The 13,718-nt window shown below is 34.6% G+C and overlaps 1 protein-coding gene across 1 annotated transcript; it reads left to right on the top strand.

The window, feature by feature from the left end:
• The first annotated feature begins 434 nt into the window (after positions 1–434).
• LOC131051848 (LRR receptor-like serine/threonine-protein kinase ERL1) lies at positions 435–2,798 on the top strand. The gene has a single exon (XM_057986451.2). It carries the CDS (start codon positions 435–437, stop codon positions 2,796–2,798), a length of 2,364 nt encoding a protein of 787 aa, XP_057842434.2.
• Positions 2,799–13,718: the final 10,920 nt, after the last annotated feature.

The following is a 13,718-nucleotide window of genomic DNA, read 5'->3' as shown; positions in this document are numbered from 1 at the left end:
GCAAAATGGTTGAAACTCCACTTTTTCAGTAACACACCTGACCCGATTGAGACATTGAATGACTCGCTAATATGGAACATCCATTAGAATGCTTACACGCTGATTTTATCTTTCTTTATTTCAAGCTATGTCGTTAGCATTTGCAATGTCAACTCAACCTTTTCTGTCAGCCCATGTAATTCGTGAGTGCATTGACAATAGCATTGTTTTCTGTTTACTTGAGGGCTCGGGTCTCTCTCCCCTTCCATGCAGTCAATCAATTACAGAAGAGTATTAGAATTAATCTATCCATCTAATTTTATGTATTTTCTATGTTAAACTCCTTTCCATGGCTAGTTAATGCCGCTAATGTTTCAGTCAACCCATTGGGATATTATCTTACAAATATGCCTCTCTAAGTAAGATTCACTATTCTTTGCGTGTTCATTCAAGCAATGGCTATTGCTCCAATTAAGTTTGCCTTTACCAGCGCAGTTTATATTATCCTTTTTACAAACCCATCTTTTGCTCTATTCAATTGTCCTACCCAAGAATCCCAATCTCTTCTTTCCTTCAAAACAGCCTTGAACGTCTCTGATGGCAATCTTAGTTCATGGGTTAATGGAAGTGACTGTTGCTCCAAATGGGATGGCATATCATGCGATAATCTCAACAACCATGTAGAGCGGGTGAATTTGAGTGCTTACACCAACCACGAAGGGCAGGGCGTGCAGAGTGGAGTCATATCTGCTACTTTGTGCAAGCTTCCTTTCCTCAAATACCTCAACTTGAGGAGCATAGGTCTAACTGGTAATATTCCTTCCTGTTTGGGAAACCTCTCTCATGTTCAATATCTGAATTTTAAAAACAATAGTTTGAGTGGGATAGTTCCCCCTGTGATTTGTCAATTGACCAATCTTAGCTATATAGATATTAGCTATAACCAACTAACTGGAGTATTGCCACCATGTCTACAAAATCTCCCTTTTCTTAAGTTCTTAGGTCTTTCCATCAACAAATTCCATGGAAACCTTCAGCTTAGTGAGCTTTCCTCCCTTGAGCAGCTTTATGCTCGTAATTTTTCATTCCATGATTACATTAGTTCTTCGCAGCTGGCATTACCATCGTCTATTAGGATTCTCTGGCTCTCCTCAATTACCATTTCAGATACTCTGTTTCATAATCTTGCAGAATTAAAATATTTATTTCTATCGTATTGTGTACTAAATACTAGGACAACTTGGATTCCCCTGTTCCAGTTACAAGGCTTAGATATAAGCTCATGTAGAATTGGTGGTCGAATTCCCGAGTGGCTTTCCACTCAATATTCATTCCAGACTTTGACATTGGGTTACGACAATATGTTTGGAGAAATTCCCTCCTGGTTATGGGAGAACAATGCTGAGTTGTATATGTTAAACCTCTCAGGAAATCATTTGCATGGCAGCCTTATTATCCCAAATGGCTCAGTTCATTGGATGACAGTGTTTGATGTGTCCAGAAATGCATTAACTGGATACGTGCCATCTTGGTGGCCTCCATATTTACAGCTATTGATGGTTAATGACAATGCTCTAGTTGGCACCATTCCTCCAAGTTTGTGCAATTTGGATCACCTTGTAAAGTTAGATCTGGCAAACAACAAATTGAATGGCAATATTCCTCCATGCTTTTCAAACTATAAGGCAATTCAAGTGTTGAATTTAGGGAGTAATAGTCTGGAGGGAAGCATACCCCATGGGCTATGCTGCTCCTCTTTGATTGTAAGAAATAATAAGTTAAGTGGAGCCTTCCCTCCGTCAATCACTGATTGCAAGAGATTACAAGTACTAGATATTGGGCATAACAGATTTGCTGGGGAAATTCCATGGTCAGTGGGAAATCTATCAGCCCTTCAAGTGTTCATGATGAAGAGTAATCGTTTCAGAGGTAGAATTCCTTCAGAAATTGTCCAACTCAAGCAGCTCCAGATCTTAGACCTGTCATCTAACAATATATCAGGTTTTATTCCACGTAACATTTCATCTCTACAAGCAATGGTAATACCAAGAGAAGACGGCCACATGTTATCTACTCTGTTGAACCCCTTTCATATATTTGTAAGAGAGAAAGGCCTTAATACATATTTTAAACTTGGCCCTTTTGATACATATGTAATTCGAGTTCCGTCTCATGTTGAATTGGACATGACCGTGAAAGGCTTAGAGCGGCACTACTCATATATTCTTTCCACGACAACATACATAGATCTCTCAAGCAATCAATTAAAAGGAGAATTTCCAGTGGATTTTGGAAAGTTAAAAGGGTTGAGGTTTCTCAATCTATCAATGAACAACCTCAGTGGAGTTATTACACACAGTTTGGGGGAAATGAGTCAATTAGAATCATTGGACCTTTCTTCAAATAGATTTTATGGAAGTATTCCTGCGGAGATTCAATCTCTAACTTCATTGGAATGTTTAGATTTTTCCAACAACAACCTCTCAGGCAACATACCCCAAGGAGGACAGATGATCACATTTGACAACACGTCATATTCTGGAAATCCATATTTGGAAGGATGCCCACTTCCAAAGAAATGTTCTTGGCCACAATTTTCTCCTCCCCTTCGCTCTACAAATGAAATGCAAGATAGAAATGAAGGCTTTACAAAGAAAATATCATGGTATGTGATTGGACTAGGATTTTCACATGTATCTGGTTTTTGCTGTGTAATGCTATTGCCTGCAGTGAGAAAGGCGTGGAGAGAGAAATACTTCAATAGGGTTGATAAGATTTTGAAGTTTTCGTTTCCATCCATACGAAATAAGAGATTGTGAAGGCTTATTTCGACAACGAGATCAAGTAAGACTCTACTATGATGGTTCGAGACTTCAGATTTCTAATTGACATTTATTATGTTTTGTATTGTCAAAGTCTAGTATTAAGGTATTAGGATGTGAGCTCATAAATAAAAATACCAGTATATGCTCTCACGAGATTAATAGTCTCTAAACGATGGCCCGCCGTCACCCCGTGTGAATGTTTCACTGTGTCTCTTGCTTGCATGTAATTATCCACTTTTTACATTTGTGTATTATCACTTATTATTAGTATATTTATATTTAAGAAAATATATGTAAAATATATGGAGATGTTATTTTAGAAGTATGTATTTTATTGTATTTGACAAAATGTCACAAAGAAAAATAGTTTTACAGGTTTCAATGATAGCAAGATATATTTAAAATGGGTTTATTGAAAATGCTTTAAGAACTCTCATACAAATGAAATTGACAGATCCAAAATCAGAGATCATTATTAACAAATAAAACATAGACTATTGAAATGATGTTTAATATCAATTCCCATAGTCATATTGCTTGTAATAATGTTATTCTCAATTACAGACAGTCATAATGCTCTAAAATACAAACAAAGATAAGTTTCTTCCATTTAAACATATATATTTGATGTTGTTCACAAGGTTAAACAACTAAAATAATGACTATAAACAAATTTCTATAGTGATATGCATGCCTACACACAAATATGATCAAATGTACATGGTTATAAGTGTCATTACACCATACTAATTCGACAAAACAAGCTAGAAATAGTAGTCTCATAACATATCATTCTATTTATGATATATAACTCTACATAAAGCTACCATTTATATCACTCCCCAAAAGCCCCAAAAGAAGACTAACCTTCATTAAGAATTGTTATTGAATGGTTAAGTTGTGTGTGTGTGTACAATTATATAATATATTTGGGCATCTCCCTATTTCAAAATTATAATACAGATGATATATCCAATGTAAAGAATATCACAAATAATCTTTAAACTAGTGTATACATATATACATATGTGTAATGCATTATTAAATATACATCTCTATTTATTATATAGAATATACAAAGATGTGAATGTACTCCTTGCAAACATTAAACAAATGCATCAAACAAGAGTGTCTCCATGAAATAGAAAGATGTATATTAGTATATAAAGCCTAATGGTATTCAATAGATGTTGAAGATGCCATGGCCTTATAGGCCATGCAAGAAAATAGAATATGCAAACTCCATTTTTCGTGGTCCTTGCAACCCTATTGCAATGTTAGATAAGCATGAACAAAGTTTAAGGACTATTTGTTTAGGCTCCATTACTATTATAAATATATTGTAATATTGTAATATGTGAATACATTAATCATTTGATATCTAGTCAATATGCTATCCTCTTTTAGCTTGCGACAGGTGACTCATCAAATAATATTGTTTACGTTTATTCTTCATACAATGAGTCTACATGTGAATTGTGGCTGTCATAAATATTTCTAAGAGCGCTTGAATGGGATGGACCAAATAATCATCTAGTCCTTCTTAAAAATAATAATAGCTCCAAGGCTCCAAGCAAAGTTGGTGCATGTTCATGTGATAGGAGTCATTACCAAGTGAACTAGGAAAAAGGTAAATCCAATTGAAAGGGTGGCCAAAAGATACAACACTCTCTCGAGGGTTACTAAAAAATATAGAAGGTATATCAATGAATAGCTAAAGGGAGAAGAAAGAAACATACCAAAACATGGGAATCCATCACAATTTGTTTGGCATTAATGACATGAAAGATGGAAGGTCATGGAGAGGAAAAGTAGAGAGAGCTCCTAGTATTTGTATTGGAGTTAAAACCCTTAAAACACAACAAAGATAAGCTCTGATACCAAATGTTAGAATTTAAACTCCCAAAAACAAAACACAAACCATAAAGGTTGTTGCTTAGTTTGCCAATCAACTAGCAATGCACAAAATAAAACCCAAAACAAACAGAGTTGAAGACAAGTAATACTTTTCTTCTTCTATTAAATCATAAAATTAACATTTACAAATAAGATTCAAACTCATATTACAATAGTTAACACAAAATAATTTATCTGCAACAATCTAGAGCTGCACTCAACCACACACAATCTAGAGCTACTTAAAACTCCTTAGTCTGCTCATGTGGAGATTTACATTGACTTCTTATTTTGTCTATAGAAATCATTTTACTCACTATATGCTTCTTCACAACCACAAGTGTTGCTACACATTCCTTCTACTCAAAATTGTTGTCCAAAAAAAATATCTCTCACAAACTCAAGGCTAATTGTCTATTACAACGTTATTCCTATTTGTCTCTTGTTGTCCACTTTTGATTCCCACTCAAAATTCAAATTTAACTTACCTACCAACATTAAACTTACTATCAAAATTTTGATGTGTGTCAGGAGCAAGAGGGATCAAGATCCCAAGAAATCAACAAGATGCTCCTAACAAGTAGGTTGATAATGGGGAAGCTCATTAGAAATCAATTTTCTAACATTCCACCTATATCTTGAGCCATCATCCATGTTCAAACTACATCCAAATCAACAATGCCCAAATTTGTTCTTAGGTACTCAAAACTTTCTCTCCTTAATGGCTTTATGAAAATATTAGCAAGTTGCTACTCAGACCTACAATACTTAACTTTTCTATCACCATTTTCAACTATCTCCCTAATGAAATGATATTTGATTTAAATATGATTTCTTCTTCCATTAAAAAAAAATTATTTTTTATCAAAGTTATTGATGATAGATTGTCACAAAATATACTTACAGTACCATCCACTTGTTCTTCCTTCAAATTAGCAAGAATTCAACTTAGCCGAATAGCTTGGCATGTTGTTGCATTTGCTTTTATATACTCAGTCTCGATTATACAAAGGAAAACTACAGGATTTTTCTTGGAAGACTATGAGATAGCTCTCAATCCCAAATGGAACACATATCCCAATATGCTCTTTCTATCATCTACACTTCCTACCTAATCATTATCCATGTTTCCAACCACCCTAAACTCATTTTGTGTAGTATAGAAAATGTCATATTCTTTGGTCCCATTCACATACCTCAAGATTCTCTTGCCCACTTGCCAATGTGTCTACTTTGGAGTCTTCATAAATCTATAAATTAGGCTTATTGCATGCATAATATCAGGTCTAGTTATTGTCAAATACACCAAACTTTTGATTGAACTTTTATACATAGTTGGATTCACATTGCTACTATAATAATCCTTGCTCAGATTTAGACTTATGGTTGTTGGTGTTGGTTTGGGTTTACTATTTTTCATTCTAAATCTCTTTTGCATAATTTTTGAGAGATAAATACACCATCGTGCATTTTTTGCTTCTATGGCCTACTTAAAATCAAGAATAAGCACATCATCTACATACAAGAGAACAATCAAAATCTTACAATTAGCTTCCTCGATGTAAAGAGTTTGCTCACCATCACTTTTACCACAGTCATTGCTCAACAAATATGATTCAATCCTAATACTCCACATGCTCATGGTGCTTGATTTCACCCATGAATGACTTTCTTCAACCTATACACTCTATTTTCTTCACCTTGAATTTTATAACCAAGTTGATGTTCCACATACAGTTCCTTTTTCAATACTCCATTCATGAATGTAGACTACAAATCCATTTGAAAGACCTTCTACTTGTGTTGGGATTCCTTTTCTATAATTTCCTACATAGTTTCTATCCTTGCAACTATAACATATGTCTCATCATAATCTATATAAAATTGTTCTTTATACCCCTTGAAAATTAATCTTTTGTTATGCTTCTCTATTCTTCATTTGGCATTTCTCTAGGTCTTATAGACCCATTTCACTCCGATAACTTGCTTACCAAGAGGTAAATCAGTTAGCTCACATGTTTTATTAATCTCTATTACATCTATTTTCGTATCCATGTCCTCACTCCATTTCTCTTATTTTGAACAACATCCACAAAATAAATCAAATCACAATGAGAAAAAAAATGCAAAATTCACATTTTCATCACTCATTATCATAACTTTCATTTTGGTAAACCTCCCTTAGATTTTTGGTCTTCCTTGGTAATAGTAAGGGACAATGGGGTCTAAACTCTTACTAATATTGCTTCCTTGTTGTGTAGAGTGTGTCTAGACCTATCTAGAGCTTGTATTCATTGTCTATGTAGTGGTATGGAGCTATCTTGAGCTTTCTCCAACTAAATTTTGTGATTGTCTATTTTACTACCTATCTATGTTAAGAGTTGCCTGGAGTTGATTGTTTGGCTACCTATGTTAGTCTATATCTCTTTGGAGCTATTTGTTCATCTTCATACCTTCTATAGAATCACCTTGTTTCTCTTCATTTTCTTCTTCTTCATCATCAAGAGGTACTCTAATAATTGAGATACCCAAAGAGGTCTCCACTAAGCTATCCCATGACTCATTTTCAATAAACATGGCATCTATGTTCATCACTATTTTTTTGGTGGTTAGGTTATATAACCTAGATATTCCTTAGACTATTCAAAATATTTCATGAATATGCACTTCTCACCCTTTTAATCCAACTTTTTCCTATTCTCCTTCAACAAAAATACATACGCCACACAATTGAACACTCTTAAGTGCTCAGTCATCCACTTGTGTTTTCTCCATTCCTCATGTAAAATTCTCCATTATGGTCCTATTATTCCTCTTAGTCGCTCCATTTTGATTCTTGCAAAAATTCACAAAACAATTTGAAGTATACTTTCCTTCTCAATTTGGGCCTTAAAAACCTTGAACTTCTCAAATACTTCTAATCTATGTTTCTAGAAGTAAACCTATGTATTATGGTTGTATTCATTTATTAAGGTCACAAAAGATTGACCCTTCCCTATTGAAATGGTTTGCATAGGGCCATACAAATCAATGTGCACCAATTTGTGCTCTTGCCCTTTTATAGTTGTCCAATTGAAAGGGTTACTTATATTGCTTGCCTAAAATATAGGCTTTATATCTACCATTAGTCTCTAGTATGGTTTGAAAACCTCTAACCATACCCTCCTTGGTCAAACGACTCTAAATAGCATAGCCTAGATTTCCATACCTTAAATGCCAAAGTCTAGAGGGATCTTGAATGACAGTCTTAAATAATGATTATCATTATACACCGATATACATTTTTCATTCTTGGTAGGTGTAGCTACGGACTAAGATGGGAACAATTTATCTACCCTCAAAGGAAACATCCATTTCTTTTTCATTTGAACTGCTATAATAATATTCTCTCTCGTTCTTCTCAAAAAGGACACATTCACCCTTCTCTATAAACACATTCACACGGGTAAGTGCACAAAGATGGTGGTCAAAAGGGGGGGTATAAGTGGACACTTTTTTTCTAAAATCGGGTGAACCTGAATTTGGAGGAAAAATTTGAAATTCATCCACTCAAGATATGAAGATATTCAAACAAAAAATATTGTAGTACTTTGAATCTAGTTTCCAAACTACTAAACTTTTTTAAAAATGGATAAGATTAAGGGGGTCAAATCCTTCGTGCACAAAAAATAGACCTTGATTTTTTTTGAAAAACATAACATAGTGTCTAATGTGCACATGAAAAATTCATAGTTAGATTTAGTATTTTGACAAATCCTTCAATGGCAGAAGGATAGGTAAGAGTGAGCACTAGAAGTTGTGTATGTTTTTGTAATTTTTGGTTGAGTATTTGATTTTTTATGATTTTTTCAATCGAGCACATCTTGAGAATTAGGTACCTATTCGTGCGTGAACTTGCACTAAAAAAATCAAAAATACAATTTTATTTTTTTACATTGTAAAGAATCAAGTGCACTACAATAATAAATTTTATTAATTTGGATAAGTATATCAAAATTTATTAAAAAAATGGTACACGTATGTCTGTGAGAACTATTGAGACACTAGTAAAAGAAATTCAATAATAATGTTATTGTTGTTCAAATTTAAAATATATATATATATATATGGTTAGAAAGCTCAGAAGATGGGTGAAAATATGGCAGAAATTTTAGAAATACCCACTTGATGAAGTGTAAACCTGATGATGACAATGTCAAGAAACAAAGTTGATAAAATAAAACACGTCAAAAAGGAGGGAAATGGAGGGAAACCAAACTTCCAACCCATAGCTTTGTCATCCAGGCCTATTTCCAAGCCTAAACAGTCAAAAGTGCATACGAGGTACATATGGTGTAAGAAGCACGTACACATTGTCTTTACTATAAACAGCGCATATGCGCTACTTTTGTTTAAAATTTGGGAGTATGTATAATATGATATTGTATATATAACATGTGTATATACATATAATATATAATATATATATATATATGTATATATATGTATATAATAATATATAATATATAATAATATTAAGTATATATATACACACATATGTGTGTATGTGTATTTTCTCCCTCTCTTCCCCTCTCAAGTGCATGTAGGGTCTCTCTCTCTCTCTCTCCCCCTCTCTCTCCCTCTCTCTTCCTCTCCCTCTCTCCCTCCCTCTTTCCCTCCCTCTCTCCCCTTCGCCCTTCCTACATACCCCATCCGTCTCTCTTATTCTCTCCCTCCCCGCTCTTTCTCTCTCCCTACCCCCTTTATCTCCCTTATTTGACTCAGTGTAAAAAACCCATTGTGCATCATTCCTCCACCACACTCCTGTGGTGGGCCTTGGGCAATCATCTCTCTCTCTCTCTCTCTCTCTCTCTCTCTCTCTCTCTCTCTCTCTCTCTCTCTCTCTCTTTCTCTCTCTCTCTCTCCCTTTTCCTTCACATTTACTTTACTACAAATAGCGCGTATGAGGTATTGAGCCTATTATTTAGCTACCCTACCATAACATTTTCAAGGCCTAGGAGCGCGTACACAGTATTTATGAGTTCTAAATGCATACAGGAAGCCAAAAAATATCATTGGGCTTGAAAAAATTCTAGGGACTAAAAGCACATACGTGGTACTTAGACATAGTTTTAGTTTCCCAAGAGCCTCAGCAGCCTCAAAAGAAGTTTTTGAGGTTGTTGAAGGCCCCACTACAACTGTGTCTACACTTTTGTCACTGTTTTATACATAGAAGTAAGTGAATTTTTTGTTCTTGCATGATTTCAAAAGATTGAATTATTGTTCTTATTAGTTTTGTCAATATTATTGTGATTGTTTAATAGTTTTGATTCAAAAAATTACTTTTATTTACATATATATGTAATATAATTCTATTTAGAACAACCAATATCAACCATGGCAAAGAACAAGCGAGGAATGATGGAACAACGAGAGGCTAAAAAGGAAAGACAAAGACATTGTATGAGGAAATTACGTGACATAAGAACAATGGGACAAGAAGGTATATCATCCTCAACATATCAATTCGATTTACCAAACAAACATAATGAACCTAATGCAATTGAAGAAGAGACAATTGATTCACCATATGAACCTAATGCAATTAAAGAAGAGACATCATTTAATAATAAATTAAATGATGAACATACACCTCCATGCAATGCACCGATGTTAACACCTCCTAGATGTTGCCATTGAGTTGTCATTGATGTCAACTGGTATTATAGGCTACCAATAGGGTATGTCAATATTGAATAAGATTGAACCAATATAAGGTAGTTTGACATGTAGGCTTGTCAACTGGTATGAAGGCATGGAAGACAAACAGGTATTAAGACTGTCAGTGACACCACCAGTAAGAAGTGATATCAGGTTGGTTGTCGGCATGACCAGTTGTAACCGGTATGAAGGCTGACCATTTGAATGTGATAATGCTAATGATAAAGAAGCAGAGTGACAAAGAGATCACAAACCACCAGAGGTGAAGTTGAGCTACCGGTGTAGCGTATACTGTTGGATAGCAGAATGAGAAGGTTTCACCGGTAAGGGATTGTGTCGGTATGAGTTTGTTGAATATTCAAGACTAAACTAACCCCATGTCGGTGAGCTAAGTGTATGTCGATGTGATGCCACATGGAGCTAAGGTGGTGAGCATGCAGAGGTCAGTGAAGTTTCCATCGACATGGTTGTTGGAGCAGTTAGTCGACATTAAATGAAACAGACACAAATCACGGGTCAATAACAGATTCTTGTAGCTCGAGGAGGAATGAATGACAGAGAAATATCAGGGAGTAGATGGCACGTGGATCAAAGAAAAGAAATCAGATTGCAAGAGGACCTCAAGAAGGAAATAGTAGGGCCATAAATGAGTTGATAGATTTCAAGGCCAGAAATCATGGTCAGGTTTGCTATTTTTGGCAAACATACCCTGGACAAATAGAAAAGGCATGATGGCTTATTCCTCCAATGTAGGTGTTTGATCTAAGGCAGATTGGATTAGATTGAATGTAGATTTGGTAGGTAGAAGGAAAGCATAGCCACCTTCTGCCTGAATTGGTTTTTCATGGGAAAGCTTCAATTTTAAATATGGTGATCTAAGATAGATAGTGGGGTTGCTAAAGTGTGAAGGAGAGTGAAATTCTTGTCAGAGATCCAAAGAGAAAAAAAATTTGAAGTGTTTGTGAGAAAAGATTGTACCAACTTGAGGAAAAGCAAGATAAACCAGTGTAAGGACCAAATTGACAGAGAAAACATAGAATGCAGAGGTGACAAATTGAAAGAAGTAGTACCTGATAGAAATTCACCAAGTGTGATTTGAATTTAGCAGATCAGAGGGAGAGAAGATTAAGCAGAGTCAGAACCAGTAGAAAGGCAAAGTTACAGCATGTGTTGAGTTCATACAAACCGGTTAGATAGAAATCAGTAGTACAAAGCTTTGAAGGGTTGCAAAACTTCATTTGCAGCAAGGATCTCATTTGTATATCTAAGTTTCATATTGTTTTCAATGAGTTGGTGCTTAGTGCAAGGATTGTAGCTCTTTTAGATTGTAGCCTATAAATTGTGTAGGGGTTGGTGCTTCTTTGAGTTGATCATCATAAATTAGGGGTTGGTGCTCCTTGGGTTGGTGCCCTAAAATTTGTAATCAGATATTTTCATTGTGAGGTTGGATTGGAGCAGAAGATCTCCAGCAGCTATTCTCACCAAACTTTTTCCCACACTGGGTTTTCCTCGTGTATCTGGTGTTATGTATTGCATTTTCATGTGTGTGATGTATTAAACCTTTAGTTATTTATCCTACACAAGTTGTGTGCACTATTTTGGTAACCAGTTTGCATCTTATGTATTTCATATTGAACCAGTGTAGCTTTAATTTAGTGAAAATTGATTGAATTACTGATTCACCCCTCCTCCCAGAGATCCATTGTGTCCAACACTAGAATCATTTGTAGGAAACCAAAGAATCTAATTGACGTTGATGAGAATATATTGAAGCCAATGTCAGATAAAATGAATGAATGAACTTGTATCCTAAGAATGGTTAAAAGACTATGGCAAAACTATTTTGAAAACTTAAATCAAACCAGAAGATGTCAATTAATTGTTCAAATGATTAAAAATTTGAATTTTAGAGAGACAATGAAAATTCTAGGCCTAAGATCATCTTAAAGTAATAGCGAAAGAACTACTGTGAGAAATCTATTTGATACATATCAAGCTATTGGTTCAAAATCACGTACTAAATATTCTAATGCTACTTGACATGTCATTACATCAACCATAATGAGCAAGAAAATAAAAAAAGATCATTTGATAACCAAAACAAGTAAGTCATTAAATGTTAGTAGAACAACATTAAGTAAAGCATTACATAGGTGGGAAAAAATTGAGGAACCTAACAATAACTCTCTTTGGGCATTCTTGGGTAGACTATCATGCAAAGACAAGGTTGTTGTTGATGCACTAAGAACATTAATTGGAAATTTTTGGCATGAAAACACAAGAGTTTCGCCCAATAAAAAAGATGTTGTTAGAAGGTGAATTGGGTCTAGAAATTGTGAGCCACATGCCAAACACTATTTGGATATGACTCAAACAAAAATTTATGAAATATTCCTTCAAACGTTTCCTCAAAAAAGAATTAGTCAAATATTTGTGAAATGGCAAAACCTTTTTATGTTAAGATTAATCATGTATGCACCACGTGTTGTTGTAGGATGCATGTTGAGTTTTCCGATATTTTTTCATCATATTTGTTCTACTTTGCACACTAACAATGTTTTGCAGGAATGCAATATACAAGCACCCCCTAAGTCAGCAAGAGAATTTATTTCAAGTGTGTTATGCAATAGACATGTGATGGTTGCATTTATTATAAGCTGCCTTGTTTGGAAGGTTTGTGTACTATATGTGGTGGTTTGCAACGTTTACCAAGATGTGTACATTTCGAAAGCATACATGAAATTGGTATGAAACTAGTTTCTTTTGGAAAATACAAGACAATCACATATAAAGTTAAAGATGGAAAATATTTGAAGAGATGTGAGTTAGTGAAAAATGATATACATGTAGCCAAATTTATGAAAAATGTTTCAAGAGAAACTATTTTATGAGTACATAGTGCATACACATAGAGCTTGATGGTTAGATGAGCAATTCAAGTTATGTAAGGACACATTTCCTCTTGGCACCATTGTCTCTATCATTGATTTTTCTTAAAATTATTCACTAAAACCTCAAAATGAAGTGCAATCTATGTATTATCATTCTACACAAGTTTTTATTTTTGTACACATAACATTCATGCATGTTGATGATAGCACAAAGGAGAATAGAAAGGTGATAAGAGAGTATCACTTCTCCATAATTTATGATCGTACTCATTCATTGAATTTTGTACAAGGATGCTTTAAATTTTTCTATGATAATTTAAAGGAAAGAAATATGCAATACAACAAACACTTCATATGGTCAGATAATTGTACCTCACAATTCAAGAATGCAAGGATGTTTTATTGGCTGACAAGGATGCATATGACA

Source organism: Cryptomeria japonica, chromosome 11, assembly GCF_030272615.1.
Source record: "Cryptomeria japonica chromosome 11, Sugi_1.0, whole genome shotgun sequence".
Classification (NCBI taxonomy): domain Eukaryota; kingdom Viridiplantae; phylum Streptophyta; class Pinopsida; order Cupressales; family Cupressaceae; genus Cryptomeria; species Cryptomeria japonica.
Note: the sequence above shows the minus strand (reverse complement) of the source record. Positions and strands in the feature narration are given on the sequence as shown.